We start from the raw sequence: 16,019 nt of genomic DNA, 5'->3' as shown, positions 1-16,019 counted from the left end.
CCACCTGGTGAGTGACTGCAGGAAGTCAAGGTCCCCGGACCCGGAGTTTCCGAGTGCAGCAGGATCACCCCGGGGGTGTTGTTAGGACTGCCCCACCTCTGTAATAGGGCCCCAGTGCTTAATGAGCTCCCCAGATCACCGGTTCCAAGGAACAGCGACTGTGCAGTACACTGGTTCTGCAGAGGAGGCAGGGAATTCCCAGTCAGATGTGGTCAGGGGAGGTGGGTAAGACAAGATTAGGCCAGTCTCTGAGTCAGGACTCTTGGGGACCTCTCAGGTGCAAAGTATCATCTTCTGGACTTAGCTGACACAGGGCATTTCTCACCTCTTGATTGGACCTTCCAGGCCCGAGGCAGAGCAGGGTGTGTTTTCCCTGCTGCTGCAGGCTGCGTTCATGGGCAGTAGTGACGGCCTGGTGGAAGCAGCGGACAGTGTCAGTCTAATTCGGTTTTTCTGTAGCAAGGAAGGGCCCGGACACCTCGATTCCAGGTGTATGGAACCCGTGACTAACAGCTGTCAGAGGAAAGGGGCTGGCCCTGCAGATCTGGTTCGCCGTTCCCGGCCAGCATCTTGTTTCATTGAGACCCACACTGAACCGTGGCTGTGCTCAGGCCACTCCTGCTCACTGGCTCTAGAACACACTCTGGGGAGCTCAGCTCTGAGAGCCAGACTTTCTGACCCTTTACCTTCTGGCAGGAGCATCGTCTGGCTTGCTGTGAGGCATGTCTAACAAGTGCGTGTTTAAAAATATAAGAGGGAGTGATGCTAAGGGCATGTGTTGTCTTATCTATGTACACCTTAGAGTAAAACAGCCCACGTGACTGAGGAGTAGCAGGAGTAAATGGGGAGGAAGTTGGGGGGAAGTCCAGTGACATTTTTGTTTCATCACAGCCTCTCCTGGGGTCTTTAAGAGTACCAGGCCTTTGGTCCCTGCTGCTGGGGCCTGCAGGAGCGGGGCAGGGGCTGAGGGTCAGAGGAACCGGCTTCTGTGACAGCTGCAGAGACACGGCATGGTTAGTGCTAGAAGTCTATAGCTTCTAGTTATGGGCACTTTCTAGTTCCGTTTTTACTAAACTGCTGGCCAATGGTAAGGGGCAAAACCCATGATTTTTAAATGTTTACTGTGGTGGGTGCCTAGACCTGGGGATAGTACGAAACCTGTGAACGGCACACTTCTGCATAAGCTGCATCTTAATACCTGTCACACCACTGACTGGGCCTGACAGTTGTCCCCACATTTGCTGGGGCACCTGTGCACCACTTCACCCCGTCAGTCGGTCCAGCAGCAGCGCCTTCCTGAGGGCGCCCCGCACCAGGCCTCATGCCGATTCTGAGGATGCAGAGGCCCACCACCACTGAGCAAGTGCCAGGCCCCGTCCTGGTGCTCCCGGGCGGTGACTCGAGTAAACCCATGTGGGAGGTGGCACTGCTGTTACCTCAGTGTACAGATGAGGAACTGGGGGCTGGAAAAGGGGGAGCTTCCCACATTCCATGTCATGCAGGGCGTGTGTGGTGGAACTGGATCCAGGCCGTCATCTGGGGCCTGCCCTGCAGCCTCTGTGTGTGCACTGGCCTCCGAGTGACACCCACGTCAGGCCCTCAGCATGGTGTCTGGGGTCCGCCTCCCCTCGCCCCCGGGCCCCCATGCCAGGCTGAGCTCTCACCTGACCCCCCCGATGCTCTGTCTCTGCCATGTTCTGCCAGGAAGCTGATCGGGATCTCCTTTGGGGACCTGAACCCATTCCCCCTGCGGCAGATCCGGAACCGGCGGGCCTACCACTTGGAGAAGGTCCGGCTGGAGCTGACGGAGCTGGAGGCCATCCGGGAGGACTTCCTGCGCGAACGGGACACCAGCCCGGACAAGGGCGAGCTGGTCAGTGACGAGGAAGAGGACACCTGAGTGCTGCCCGCACCCCCGCCCAGGACGCTGCTCTCCTTGCAACCAAAGTGTGCCAAAGGGTGAACCGCAGAGACGCCTGCGCTCGTTCCACATCCAGAATGTAACATCCGGGGTCTCTGGAAGTCTGCTGGGCAGACGTCCAAAGCTGCACTGCACTTTCTCGTTTCCACTCGGGTCTCCTCTGTTTACAGCCATCTGCATGCCACGGCCGATGGCTCCTCCTGTCCCGCCATGCTTTCCGCCCGATTGGTACCTCACCGGGCTTAGAGCTGGCTAGTTTCATGAGCCCGTTTACAGCGTCTGTCAGCTGTGTTGCTGTCTCTGCCCTTAGGGAACCTTCCGTGGGCCGTCTGCCCGGTGGTCGCGCCTGTACACAGTGGGCGGTTGTGGGCGCTGTTTTGAATGGTAGTCGTGGAGGACGCCCACCACGCCTCACACACTCCTGGGCCAAAGTCTAACTGCTTTGGGTGACATAAGGCTCGTGTGAAAGAAGGGATTTTCTTAGGAAAGCAAGCACATCCCTTGTTCAGAAGCAGCCTATGGCAAGCCCACAGACCTCACGCTGATGGCTTCAAGGTGCTGGCTGTGCCCCACTTCTGGAATAGCTTCTGCCCTTTCATGCACAGCCTTTCAGACAGGAACTCCCAACCTGCTGGCGGAGGGCCTGGCTCTCCAGACACCCCTCTGCCTACACCCGCTCGCTCCTCTGCCTACACCGCTCCAGGTGGCTCTGTGCAGACCCTTTCTTTCCATCTGAGAGTTGACCCTGGGCTCATTCTTCACGTGTGGATGGGATTCCAAGGAAACCCCGCATCATCGTTCTACAGAGCAGGCCCACCCCTGGGCTGGCCTTGGTGGAGGGGATGCAGGAAGCTGTTCTGGGCGTGCTTCAGGGTGGTGGTGTAGCAACAGAGTGGTTGCCGTCGGGCAGCTAGAAGCCATGGCTTCCTTGGGAACAGCCAGTGTGCTGGGCTGGGGTCGGGGGAGGCCAGCTGCCAGGGCCTGGGGCTGGGAACCCTTCGCTTGAGGTCAGAGCTCTGGCGAGCCCTCCCAGGGACATCCCCTCCCCATGGCCACGCTGAGACATCCTGTACTCAGCAACTGTCCTCCCCTCTGGGGTCCCCACCACCCCCAGTGTGTCAGGCTGCCCAGGCAGTTCTGGGACTTAGAGCATGACCTTTCTGAAGGCCCGGAAGGAGGCTCTGTGCAAGGAAGATTATTTTTGCTTAATCACTCTGTGGACCATCCCTGATGTCTTGATCTGAGAGACTGTTCAGTTTTCCTGGACAGTATTACTCAAATAGGAAAGAAAAAGTTTTTAGTGGATTTTTTTTTTTTTTACACTACCTGGAAAAAATTGGAAACAATCCTTGGTGGATATTAAACACACTCAGACTTACTGAAGCACTGTAACTTGAAGTGCTTTTTTTCATAAGCAGATTTTTCTTTTCTTACTGTCAACCTTCTAGCAGTCTCATAGCCAGGACAGCATTTCAGCATATTAGACCAAGTTCAATTTTTCTGTCTTTGGTTAAGCTGGTTGGTTTTTCACTGTGTCCGGGGAGCTGGCCTCTATATGTAGGTATCAAAATGTATTTTATCATTGGTTTGGTCTTTGGGAGCGGCTGTTTGAGGCCAGACATCTCCAGGAAGTCGCCTTGTGAGTGGGTTCGCTCTGAGGTGAGGATGCAGCCTCACCGCTCTGCACAGACCCCCGCAGGACCACTGGAGCTGGTGGAGACCGCCTCCCGCCTCTACCGCCAGCCTAGGGGATGGCAGCAGGAATGGGGCTGGACAGTGCCAGCTTCCTTGAGAGTTTAGTTTCCCCTAAGTTGATTTCCCCTGGAACTGTCACATCCTGGGGACTAAAATGCTGCCTTTAGCAATAGGCTTGTTTTGTCCTTCCTGCCTTGAAAAGACTTATCTTAAAAGCACCTGAATGGGGCCCGGGCACCTGCTGTGTGTGGCTGAAGCCCCTGGTGTTGGCTGTTCCCTGAGCGGCAAGTGGTGTGTTAGTATTTCCAGGCTGTAACTGTCAGTGGCCAGGCAGTGGGTATGGGAGAACAGAGAGTGGTCGTGGAAGGAATGGGCCGGGAACACTTGCTTGGAAGTTCTCCTTTCTGGAATAAAGCACTGGTTGTCCAGAGGCGGGAGAGGGACTGCTTGACCTGATTCCAGACTGGGGACAGGATGGGGCCAACTCCTTCTCCACAACTGTAGGGGCTGTCCCCACTACTTCGAGCCAGTGCTTCCCTTGTGCCGCTGAGGAAAGAGTAGCTCTGTATCCTCCCCTTCTGACAGGTGCTGCCTCCATCCCAGCCTGGGGCGGGGCAGCCTTCAGCCAGCTTCCCAGACGCGCACACCACGGCCAGGGGAGCCGCCCTCATCATGCCCCGTGGGAACTGCCAGCTTTCATGTTGGTGAGTTCTTCGTTTTTTTATGGGTTGAACATTTGTTAATATTTTTGTATATTTTCACTACAGTTTATATTTTTATAGGCTATTTTTATCAAGGTTTTCTAGATTATGTACATCTATTTTGTATAACATATTCTCTTGTGTATATGTAAACCTGAGCCTCCAGAACCACTGTTCACATCTGTACCCTCTCTGACCCCCAGCCTTGACCTTCACTGACTTCCCCTATGTACACGAGGGCCCACTTCTTACCCCAGGTAGCCTTGGGGCTACTTGCAGTCATGCTGACAGCTGTCCCACACCAGCCAAGACTGTTGATTGCTGGGAACGGCTCTGGCTTCTACGTTATATCGATATAGGAAGTACTCTAGGCAAATAGCCAGTCTGCTGTTGTTGTTTTAACTAAATGTTTGTATTACTGCACAAATCCCTACTCCTCACTTTGCACGCCGTTGCCTTCCTGCCTGTGTTCTGGGAGGCTGGATGCCAGCCATGGAGGACTCAGGGTGTTGCCAAGTGACTCTCTTCCTTCCATGTCCCAGCAGCTTCTGTGCTTATCTTCCAGTTAAATTTTGGAATTGTCCTACTAAAAGGCAAAATAAACTAATCTGTATAACATTCTGACTTGAAAAGCTGTTACATTCACTTGTGAAGGGACTCAGCCCCAAAGGCTTGAAAGGTGGGGCAGGGCTTAAGTGGGGGTGGGGTGGGGGTGGCTCTCCACCTTCCACCGTGTGTTTCTGCATCCCTGCCTTTGGTTCACTCTGAGCAGGTGGGACAGAATGCCTTCAGCCCTGGGAGGCCCTGAAGCCATGGCCAAGCTGCAGGTGAGGGCTGGGGGCATAGGGTGGGTCAGGGGTCAGGAGCTGGAGTTCCCCGTGTCCGGAGCAGCCCCTAAACCACTGGGTGGCAGGCACCCCTCCTTCCACCAGCGGTGACGTGCCCTGCCTGAGTCACGGGTTGTTTGCCTCCTGCCTAGGCTGACAGCTCAGGCCCAGCTGCTGCTGGGGACGCCACTCCCCCCACCCCCCATCATCGGAAAAACACACGAGAATGATTAAGACCAAATGTCTTGCTGCAGAGTGACGGCGTGGGGGAGCTCCAGTAGAGGTTCCCAGACAGAGCAGGCGAGGAGCTGGGGAGTCTGCCTCCTCCCGAGACACAGATTCAGTGAGGCTTGGTGCTCCTGGGCACAGCTGGGCCTGGGACCGGTGCTGGCCCTGGCTCCCCGTCCCTTTTAAGGGCTTGCTCTTGCTACAATGGAAAGCCTTGGGAAGCGATTCCTCAGAGCAGGGGTCCCTGGGGCCACAGAACAGAATGTGAGTAGAGAAGGGGGACAAGCCCCCCTCCAGGCACAGCACTTGGGAGCAGAATGTAAAATGGTCAAGTCCAAGACTCAAGGCCAGATGTGAGGGCAGGACAGTGCCTGTTCAGTTCACTTCCTGACCTTCTCCAGCCTCTGCACCCCTCACCAGGGCCCAGGATACTTCAGAACACCTCGTGCCCATCTGCTCCCTGGTGTATTCACCACAGTCTGACTCCGTGGAACTAGGTGTGGCAGGCAGGGAGAGGCTGGTGTGGCAGGTGCTGTGGGTGGCGGGACCACGTGTCAACAGAGCAGGAACCCAGCATCTAGGACTGGCAGTGAGGAAGGAGCCAGCCCAGCCCCGTCCCCGAGCATGGAGATGAAAGAAAGGGCCAACACGGGTGGGTCTGACTTGTCTGCTCCCCACCCCCCACCCCCACCCCCCCACCCCCTCCGTACAGACGGACTTGGGTGAAGCCGGGGGGCCAGGGGATGTGTCCATGGGGTTCACTCCAGGGGTAGACCCTGCTGGTTACAAGATGGGTCTTGCTTTTTAAGGGGCTATGGCTCAATCCCTGTGAAATGCAGGGGTCTGGAAAGGGCCGGGGGTGGGGGGCCTAAGCAGGGGGCATGAAGGGGTGGGGCCAGCATCCACTGGGCCTCTGCCAGGCTGTAGCTGGTGTCCAAAAACCCTTCCCTCCACCTGTACCAGCACACACCTCCTCTAGAAGCCTGCCTCTGCTCTGACCCCTTCGGGCCTTCCTGTCCCCACAGGCCCCTCTCTCCCTGCAGACCTCCCAGAGTGGACGGAAAGATGCTCTCTAACGGTGGCAAGGGGGAGTTCCCCCAAGCCAGGAGGAAGCCAAGCCGCACTTGGAAACAGTAGATGCCTGTTTATTACGACAATAATAATAATAAATGTTATGCAACCTGTTAGAATAAAAAAATACCTTTTCTGAGGAGGAGGGGTCCCCAGCCTGCCACTGGTAGGATCCCCGGTTAGCACCATTAGGGCGTGAGGGGCGGGGCTCCGCCACAGCCCGTGCTGGGCGCTGAGGTCCGTGCGTCAGTCTGTCTGTGCGTCCTGGCCAATGGGGGCTGGGGCGTGGGTCAGCGGCGGGCGACCCTCTGGTGGCCGCGGGAGGGGACACCGGGCGGGGGACAGGAGCGGCAGCACTGGGCGCGGACGGTGGGCAGCTGGCAGCGGCCCAGCAGGCGCAGCGTCTCACAGAAACCAAAGGACAGGCGATCGCGCTCGCAGCCTAGGGACGCAGGGGGCGGGTCACGACCTACAGGCCGGTACCCCGCACCGCCCCCCTGCCCGCCCCAGGGGGGAGGAGCTTCCCTGAGATTTTACCTGGGCCATCTCCCTGCCCCCCAAAGACCTTAAAGAGGCCTGCAGCCACCGCCAGAGCATCAGCCTGCTGTTTCTGGAAGGGCTCCCCTAGGCCTGAGGTGTAGATCTCCAGCTGCTCCCTGTCCCTCCCGCCCTTGGCCTGGACCCACCACCCCAGGACTGGGGAACAGGGCCTGCTGGGCTTGGGTATCCAGAGGAAGACCCTGAGACCCCAGCCCTGACTCCTCAGGGGCTCGTGGGAAGCCAAGGAGCCTGCCACCCTTTCCATCTCTGCAGACCCTACATGACCCCAAGGGCCTGGCACACAACTGAAGTCCCCGGGGCCTCCTGCCAGCCTACAATGGCCTCTGCCCCTGACCCCTACCCTCTATCCAAAGGCACCTGTCCTGCCAGACTTCCCTGCCCCTGGGCTGTGCCCAGCCTCAGCCTCCAGGTCGCACACCGGAACAGTCCCGCCAGTTAGGCTCGTCACTGAGGCCCCAGGAAAGGATGTGTGACCTGGGTTGGCAGCCCATCAGCAGAGCCTAGGCCTCCTGAGGAGGGACAGACGGAGACCGCCTGTCCGAGGCTGAGGCTGAGGCTTGGCCGGCCCTCCTGCCCCATGCTTATCAGAGCTATTTTGGGATGTGGCTTGCTTCCAACCTCCTGGCCTCGCTGCCGGTGACAGCCTCCAGCTGCCGCCCGGCCTTGCTCACTTCAGCAGACATCCCGCGGGAGGAGAAGCAAGGAGGCAACTGGCAGCCCTGGCCCTGGGACATCCCCAGGGCCCAGCTGCGGGCAGGAGGCAGCAGGCCAGGTCCCCCACCCCGGCTCTGGGCAGCAGCTCTGACCTACACGTCCGCCAGCCGCGTCCTGTTCCCACTGAGAGACCTCAGGCGAGCTTCTGAATTGCTGTGGGGGCCCCAGTCCCCTCCTCTGCCAGTAACCCCACCTCCACAGGCAAACAGATGTGGCCTTGCTGTGTCAGCTGCCTCACAGTGATGACCGCACACTCTGGAGTTTCCAGACTTTTCAGACGTCCTGCCTCACAAGTCATCAAAACATCCTGGGGACTCCAGGGGCTCAGCATCCTGATCATTTCTTTGGCCTCTGCCCTTAAACGGCTCACTTGGGTGCCGACAGCTACCTTAGGGCTGTGTGCAGGCTGTGCGGCGATGCTTGCCGGATGAATGCTGATGGCACGGCACTCGGGGCGGGTGGGGTTTCTGCTGGGGCTTGAGGTAATGGAGGCAGCAAGACCTTCCCTGCCAGCGGCAGGGGCAGCAAGGCATATCACTGGCTAGTCTGGGTCTGCCCAAGGGCTGCCGAGGAGCCAGTTGCTGGTACAGAAGGCAGCTTGGGGCAGGTACCCTGGAGGCCCTGGATGCCAGCTGAGGGCAAAGTCTGTCCTGGGGAGGGGGCTCTGTCTCCTGGGCAGGGGCCAGACAGTTGACCGCAGAGGAACTGCTAGGTTCCCAACAGAGGCAGCCCCAGGCGCTCCTGCAGACCTCATGGTGGGGGGTAACAGTGTCCACGAGGGAGAGGAAGAAGCCAGCCTTCTTTGAGCACCTCCTGGGCTCTTCAGCCCAAGACCTCATTTGGAGGAGAGGGGTTGTCTGCCCCTTCATGCATAAGACAGGGAAGGGAGCGCCAGGCTGCACAGCTGGTGAGGGGAGGCCAGGTGTGACGGCAGGGCCACCGTTTCCTGTGCTCAGCACTGCGGGGGGGGGCGGCTGGGCTGCAGGAAGGAAGTGTGTGTGTGCACGCGCAAGTGTGTATATGTGCGTGTCTCTGGCTCTTTCTCCAGGAGGACCCAGCTGGCCAGGAAGCCACCAGCTGCTGGGAGCAGGACCCTAGGAGGGAGGTCCTTTCCCAGGGTCACACAGCTTGCTCTGGCCAGAACTGGGGTGGGGGGGTTCCCCCAGGCCTGGGCCCCACAGTCTCAGGGACATCCCTGGCCTCACTCCAGGAAGAGGGGGTAACTGAGACCCAGAGGGAAAAGGAGCTCGCTGGGGACCAGGCTGCTGCTACTCCTCCCTAAGCTAGAAGGAGCTGCCTGCAGAGCTGGACACCCCTTGCTCTGACCCCAGCACTGCCCCAGCCTCTGTGTGGCACCCCGTCAGCCTGTGCTTTGGGGGGACAGTTCCATGAGTCCCATCTCCCCACTGTCCACCCTATCCCCAGCCCCAGCAGAGAGCCGGGTGGGGCACTCACGTGGCGGCTCGGTGAGCTCACAGTCCTGAGTGCCGCACGGCCGCGAGCTCTCAGGCCAGGCCTCGTGGCCGCACAGATCACTGTCTTCCTCGGGCAGCCCAGTCTGGGTGTTGACGCACTTGACCAGGCGCCGCTGAACACCGCCGCCACAGGGGGCTGAGCACTGTGGGGAGTGGGGGCAGGGGGTGAGCATCCCCTGGGCAAGCCCTGCAGGGGGGCATCCCAGGCCATCCCCAGGGCAGCGGCTGCCTTTGCCAGGAAGCCTGGCTTCTAGTTCCCAGCCCCAACCCTGGCCTCCTCAGAGGGTCGGGTCTGTCCCCAGAGGCCACCAGGTATTCACTTGCAGGTATGGGGCAGGGGCTGGGGGTTAGGGGGAAGCTGCCAGCCCCTCACTTGGGATGGGACATGCCCCGGGGCTGGGGGAACTGCTGGGGGACCCATGGGCAGCAGAAGGGAGGGAGACAAAATTTCTCAGTAAGGGCCCACCGTCCCCAGTCAGGCTTTGTTCCTGTCAGTTGGGCTCTGATGCTTTTAAAAGGCCCTAGAATTAAATCTGTGCCAAGATTGTGCCAGGCCCTGTGCTAAGTGCCTCGCCATGTGACTTCATCTAATCCTTACAACCCCATTTTACAGATGAGACAACAGAGGCCCAGCAAGGTGAAGCAACCTTCCCAGGGTCCCTTGGGAGGTCCCCCAGTGGGTCAAGGACTCAGATTCCCAAACCTCTGAGCTCCAAACAGGCCTGGCAGGAAGGGTCTTGCCCAGCTGAGGCCTCACTGGCCATTCCCATACCCCCTCCGCCCATCTGGCCTTTGCTTGGTCTCCTGAGCAGCCCCTGCATCCATCACTCCGGCTCCAAGACTTTGCATGTGCTGCTCCCTGCGTGCTTCCCCTCGACAGCACAGACCCTGCTGGTCTCACTCTAAGATCCCCTCCTCAGGCCTTCCCTGACATCACAACGCACGTCTGTTTGTTTTGGGTCTGTCTCCCTGGTGGGTCGTGAGTTCCAGCAGGGCAGGGACCTTGTCAGGCTACCACTGCATCTGCAGAGACCACAGGGACCCTGGCATGCAACTCGACAGCTCTTTACGTGAAAAAGGTCTGATGGACACCTGCTGACACAGGGCCTTCTGTCCACAGGCCCTCTCCCCGCCCTGAACCCCCACACTTGCTCACCTGGCCCCAGGGCCCCACCACCCACTGCGTGCAGGGGTGGGTGTTGCAGGACCGCGTGCTGTTGGGTCTCAGCGCCTCCTCACACAGGCCTGGCTCCGGGCAGGTCACGAGACGCTGCTGCTCACCACCGCCGCAGGCCTCGGAGCACTGGGAGGGCAGGGGAAGGGTCTGGGGGCTGCCAGCATCCGAGGACACCCCCACTCACTCCCATCCCCAGATCTCCGGGCCTCACCTCCCTCCAGGAAGAGGTGTACCAGCTGAGGCAGGGCTGGGCCCCGCAGTGCCGGCGGGCAGGCGGCTTGGCGGGCCCCGGTTGGCAGTGGAAGGGCCGCAGGGGCTGGAGGTCCCGTGTGTCCACACACTGCACGTCCCGTGTGGAGGAGCCCCCGCCGCAGCTGCGGGAACACTGGAGGCCGAGGGTCCCGTGTGTGCACCCACAGAACCCGGCGGGGTGGGGGCGAGCATCGGACTCCCCTCCCACACCAGCCCCACTGCCAGGGCAGGTCCCTTCAGAGTCCCAGGGAAAGGCCATGGCTGACCAGCCTCGGGCAGAGCGTGGTGTGGCCAGGGGCTGCCCCAGGACAGGACAGATGGAGAAAGAGAGGAACAGAGAAGAAAATGAAATCCTGAGGGTTACAGAAAGTACAGAGAAAAGGATACAGGCAGTAAGAGAAGGGGCCTGGGACAGGCTGACCCCCACATAGACGGGGCATCCCGGAGACTAGAAATTAAAGTGCAAAGATGTGCACAAGGACCCCAGCCTGCCGACTGGTGGTGGCTGCAGCTGATCCCAAACACAGGCCTGGGCCCCAGGGCTCTGCCCGTGCCCTGAGGCTGCCAGCCGCCTCCCTCACGTACCTTACTCCAGTTGCCCGTGTGCCAGGCAGCACAGGGACGCAGGTGGCAGCGGCGGGCGGGCTGGGGTCGGCCAGCGGGGGCGCAGTCCTCCTCCCGGCCAGAGCTGCAGCGCACGAGTCTCCAGACAGCCCCCAGGCCGCAGGTGGTGGAGCACTGGGGGCAGGGGACCCAGTGGCCATGAGGGTGGGCGGATTCCCATGCCCGCCAGCTCCCCAGCCAGGCGAGAGGGATCAGATACTGCCTCAGTTTCCTCATCTGAAAAATGGGCTCCTCCACCCACCTCCCAAGGGGGCCAAGAAGGTGAAAAGTCAGATCCTGTGGCAGCCCATTGTTCCTGCTCACACATGCAGGGTGGCCCAGCTGCCCTGCTAAGGCTCGCTGCTTCCCTGAGTCACTTGGAGAAGGAAGTCTGGCACCTCAGCCTCAGCCCATTCCTCCCATACCAAAACTAGGGATCTGAGCAGAAGCAGCTCATTTCCCCTCCAGTGACAATCTGGGGAGGGGAGGGCGGGGTGGGGCGGCGCACACACAGGCCAGCTTCTTCCCATGCAGCCGAGACCCTCACCCTGACACAGCAGAGGGGGCCACTAGGGGAGAGCCAGGTGGCAAGGAACTGAGCTGCTACTGAAGGGGCCAGGTTGAGCCTCGGCAAACCGCGGTGGGCGGCCCTGGGCCTGGGGAGTGTGGGAGGAAGCTTCCCCACGGATACAACTATCTGGGGTGAGCTCCTTGTCCCTGGGGGCATGCAAGCCAGAGTATGAGAAAGCTGCTCCCCCTGGCTGCCTCTCACTTGTGCCTGGCCCTGCCCTCCCAGCAACTCCTGTGCTACTCAGGAATAAGCCTCTGGGGGCCCCAGGCCCCCTCAGCCCACCCTATTGCTCAGAAGGGAAACTGAGGCCCACTGGGGCAGACCGGCCCCAGAGGCACATGGCGGGCAGTGTGACTGAGCTGGGGCAATGATCCTCCCACCCACAGAGGCTCCACCCACCACTGGCTGTCAGTTCCTAAGTCCTCACTCCCCAGAAGGCAGGACAGACACGGCTCTGCCCACTTTCAGTGAGGACACCACCCCCCACACACACTGGCCTGCCCAGACCCCAGCAGCACTTGCCTGGCTCCAGTTCCCCACTTCCCAGCTGGCATTCCTTGCAGGCAGCAGGTCCACGGGGAACTCGTCCTCGACCGGGCTGGGGTCCAGAGGCCCAGGGGCTCTGCTGCTGTTGGCTGGACTGTGCTGAGCTGGTGTGGACAGCAGCCCAGGACTTGGGGGCATCTTGGAGCGGGGCGGCTCAGGCTGGCCCGAGGGGCCCAGGCTCTGGGGAGTGACCCAAGGCATGTGCCCCAGGCCGGTGGGGGCCATGAGAAGGAAGGTTCCTGGCATTGCCAAGGTCTGCAGGTCCTGCAGAGCTGGTCCTGGGGTTGAAAGGGTGGCAGTCCCCAGCTCCAGGGGGCTGTGCGTACCCTGAGTGTCCGGCAGGGTGGCGGTGGGAGGAGGAATGGGAGGGGCGCCCCCCATGGTGGGCCACAGCTCACTGTCCAGAGGCCCCAGGCCACCCCCAAGAGCTGGTTCCCAGGCCACAGTCCCACTCGTCCACAGCTCTACTGTGCGGGGACTAGGAGAGGAGTGGGTAGTGCCAGCGGAGGACAGAGAGGGTGACGTGGCGCTGGGTCTTTGGGGCAGGTGAGGGGCTCCTCGGCCTAAGGCTTCCTCATCATCAGAAACCTCATTGGTCCTCTCCCACCGGGGAGGGGGCGGCAGGCTCTGTCTGTCCTCCACTCCCAGGATCTGGTTCTGGCTCCCAGGGGCAGCAGGCGTCTCCATGCTGATGGAAGTGGGGGGCCAGGGCAAGCTGGGGAGCCCAAGGTCTGGGGCGCCAATGGGAGCATCTTCCTCAGGTAGGAAATTGACCAGGGAGTTCGCAGGGGTCTGCTCCGAAGGTGGGGGTGGGGAACGGCCAGCCTGGCTGGGCCAAGGGGCGGGGGACCCATCTCCCAGTGCTCCCTCATCTCGAGTCCCAGGAGGCTCTGTGGGAGGAACAGGGGTCCCCGTGGGGGGCTTAGCAGCAGTGCTTGGGGGTGGGGGTCTCCAATCCCCTGTGCCCACCGGGTCTGAGTCAGGGTCTTCGAAGGGCCCATAGGACAGGTCCTCATGGAAGTTAATGAAATTGTAGTCATAGTAGAAGTCGTCAACGAACACGGGCCCCGGCGGGCCGAGCTCACGGTCCTCCTCCTGGATGGCATTGCCCATGCTGGCTGGCTTGGGTGATGAGGGCGGTGGAGGGCGCGGGGCCAGGTGGCCAGGAATGAAGTCCACCTCATTGAAGAGCTCAGGGCTGAAGGAGCCGCTGCCTGAGCCTTCGGGGCCCAGCGTGTCCAGGGCCTGGGGGCAGGGTGGCAGGAGGCAGGCGGCCTCGCGTGCTGGCTGCTGGGCCTCGTCGCAGGGGATCCCGGTGTCATTGGTACAGAGGATGCTCCGGTGCTGAGTGCCTGGCCCGCACGTCACTGAGCACTAAAGGGAAGGCCGGGTGAGGGACTCGGGCCAGGAGGAGCCGGGGCCTTACAAGGAATCTGGCCAGCTGCTCAGAGTCAGCATACAGGCCCCTGGCTGCTGGAGACTGTGACTGTGGCTTGCCTGGACATCCCAGCCTCTGAGGCTTTGGGGATGGGGCCAGACCTGGAATGCCCCAGTCCCCTCCCACCACCGTGAACACTGTCTCTGCCTCCCTGTAGTCCAAGACCAACAGCAGAGCTAACCCCATCCATGCTGATGCTCACCTCAGACCAGTTCCCCACAGCCCAGGTGGCCGGACAGGGCACATCGCGGTTGCAGGCCGTTTCGGCAGGGGGCCGGGGCAGGTGCTCGCAGGCAGGCGGCTCCAGGGCGCGCTGCTCATCCAGCCCCACGCTGCGGATGCAGATCACGGCTCGGCGGGAGAGCCCGCCAGGCCCGCAGGAGCTGGAGCACAGCTGCCACTCACCTGCCCACCACCTGGGGGCGCACAAGGGCAGATGAGCGTGGGGCCGCCTGGCAATCTCAGGCACTTGGGACTCAGGGAGGGTCAGGCCTAAGCCCAGGGGAGGGGTCCCTGGAGCTCCAAGCCCGAGATGGCACTCTGGTGCCCAAAGCCCAGCAACAGGGCACAGTCCCCTTTGCTCCCACCGTCTTCACCGCTGGGAGACCTGGCCTGTGTCCACATCCAGGGACCCAAGCATGAGTGAGCGGGGATGTCCCTGGCTAGTCTTGGTTACTGAGGAGCCCAGGCTGAGGTCAGGGGCAACCAGAAGCTGGGTCTCCAGTCTTGGGAAGTCGGGCCCAGAGCCCAGCTCCCTCTGCTTTTCCAGGGCCTCAGGCGAGGGACACCTGGAGTCAGGCGCCCAGCACGCTCACCGGGCGGGGCAGGGCTCCTCGCTGCACTTCCTCTGACGGTCATCCGGCCGGTCCAGGGGGTCACAGTGCCTCTCATCTACAGGCCCCGCCTGCCGCTCCGTGCAGTGCACACTCTGCCTCTGCATGCCTGGGAGGCCATGGGGGCTCAGTCAGGGCTGGCACCCAGGGCACCCCCTGCCCGAACCACCCTGCACCCAAAGACACAGTTGCACCCATTCTGCTCAGAACCCATCCAGAACCGGGCCTCGCTGCCTCCGTCAGGGTGAAGGCAGGCCCCCACCACCCCCTGCTCACTGCCCTCCTGGCCTTCACCCCCCACCCCTGCGGAGGCAGCAGTGTGTGCAGGGTCAGTGGCGGGGGGGGGGGGGGGGGGGGGGCAAGGGGCGGGCGTCTAGCCCCACAGCTTCCTAGCTGGGAAGCCTTGAGCAGCTCCCTTGGCCTCTCTGAACCTCAGTGTCTTCATCTGTAAATAGGAGTAACAATAACACCTGCCTGGAAGGCCAGGTGTGAGGATAATGTGCTTATGGCTCAACCCAGACCCGGCATGTGGTGAGAGCACAGCTAGCGCTAAATCCAACCACAGCCGAGCGCAACCCTCAGGGTCTACTCCCCACCCCCCAGCAGGGTCAGTGCTCAGACAGTAAAGAAGAAATCCATCAGCTCACATGGCCAGGCACTGCCCCATGGCCCCACGGCCTCCTACTGGCTTTGTCACGGTTCCTGGCCTTCACCCCCCCTGCACTCCTGCCTCTGGGCCTTTGCACAGCTGTGCTCCGCGCCCCCCCCCCATACACCTGTGAGGCCCAATGACAGGACCAGCTCCAGAAGGCTCTGCCTTCACCCTGCTCCCCTACAGCACAGAAGAGGGACTCACCCCTGCCCTGAGCCTCCAGTCTCCCCTCCCCACCCCACCCTCTCCTTCCTGCCTAGCAGAACGCTGGGTTTGTTCAAGGTCACAATGCCAAGCACTCCCCACTGCGGTTCCCTTGCAGCTAGGGAGTCCGGGACAGTCGTGCCAGAGAGAAAAAGGCACTAGTCCCTCCCTTTGCCCCTTTTCCCTCCCACCTAGAGCTGGCGAGAAGCCTGAGCCAAAGATGCCATCTTGTGATACACAAGACGGGAAGATGGGTCTGAGAGGGGTCCCTAAAAACACGGCAGGCCATGCCGCCAGCCTAGACTGTGCACCCTGGGGCTTCTTACTGCAGAGACACATAAACCCTGACTGCCCCAGCCACCCCTCGTCAGGATCCTGCCTCTCGCTGCTCAACACATTCCATTCTGTCCACGTGCGGAGCCACCAGTTTGCTGGAAAAGTTTCCCCGTGTCTGGTTCATCAAAAGTATTTGTTTTCGCATTTGTAAATTTAACACTTATATGAGAAAGGATGATTCTGAAAGCTTCTGAAGGTTTCTGTCCAGCTTCAG

The 16,019-nt window shown here is 60.8% G+C and overlaps 2 protein-coding genes across 3 annotated transcripts in view; one reads left to right on the top strand and one right to left on the bottom strand.

The window, feature by feature from the left end:
- Positions 1 to 4,933, top strand: part of TBC1D2B (TBC1 domain family member 2B) — an 88,683-nt gene extending 83,750 nt beyond the window's left edge. Inside the window, exon 13 of the mRNA XM_065906451.1 lies at positions 1,705 to 4,933. Within this exon, the coding sequence (XP_065762523.1) occupies positions 1,705 to 1,900 (196 nt within the window). The 3' untranslated portion in view covers positions 1,901 to 4,933. The remainder of the gene's footprint in view (positions 1 to 1,704) is intronic.
- A 502-nt stretch (positions 4,934 to 5,435) lies between these two features.
- The window catches only part of ADAMTS7 (ADAM metallopeptidase with thrombospondin type 1 motif 7), a 58,181-nt gene continuing 47,597 nt past the window's right edge, over positions 5,436 to 16,019 (bottom strand). Inside the window, exons 17-25 of one of the 2 annotated variants that reach the window (XR_010659108.1) lie at positions 14,596 to 14,722; positions 13,983 to 14,196; positions 12,319 to 13,716; positions 11,208 to 11,360; positions 10,582 to 10,755; positions 10,350 to 10,496; positions 9,174 to 9,336; positions 6,574 to 6,885; positions 5,436 to 5,616 (exon numbers count right to left, since the gene is read on the bottom strand). Coding sequence is in view for 1 of the 2 variants with exons in the window: in XM_065906292.1 (XP_065762364.1) it covers positions 6,734 to 6,885; positions 9,174 to 9,336; positions 10,350 to 10,496; positions 10,582 to 10,755; positions 11,208 to 11,360; positions 12,319 to 13,716; positions 13,983 to 14,196; positions 14,596 to 14,722 (2,528 nt within the window). In the remaining variant the exon portion in view is untranslated. Of the gene's footprint in view, positions 5,617 to 6,503; positions 6,886 to 9,173; positions 9,337 to 10,349; positions 10,497 to 10,581; positions 10,756 to 11,207; positions 11,361 to 12,318; positions 13,717 to 13,982; positions 14,197 to 14,595; positions 14,723 to 16,019 lie in introns of those variants that run through there. The other variant, XM_065906292.1, reaches the window with a different exon arrangement.

Source organism: Muntiacus reevesi, chromosome 15 (assembly GCF_963930625.1).
Source record: "Muntiacus reevesi chromosome 15, mMunRee1.1, whole genome shotgun sequence".
Taxonomy (NCBI): domain Eukaryota; kingdom Metazoa; phylum Chordata; class Mammalia; order Artiodactyla; family Cervidae; genus Muntiacus; species Muntiacus reevesi.
The sequence above is the reverse complement of the archived record's forward strand: the minus strand, read 5'-3'. Positions and strand labels throughout refer to the sequence as shown.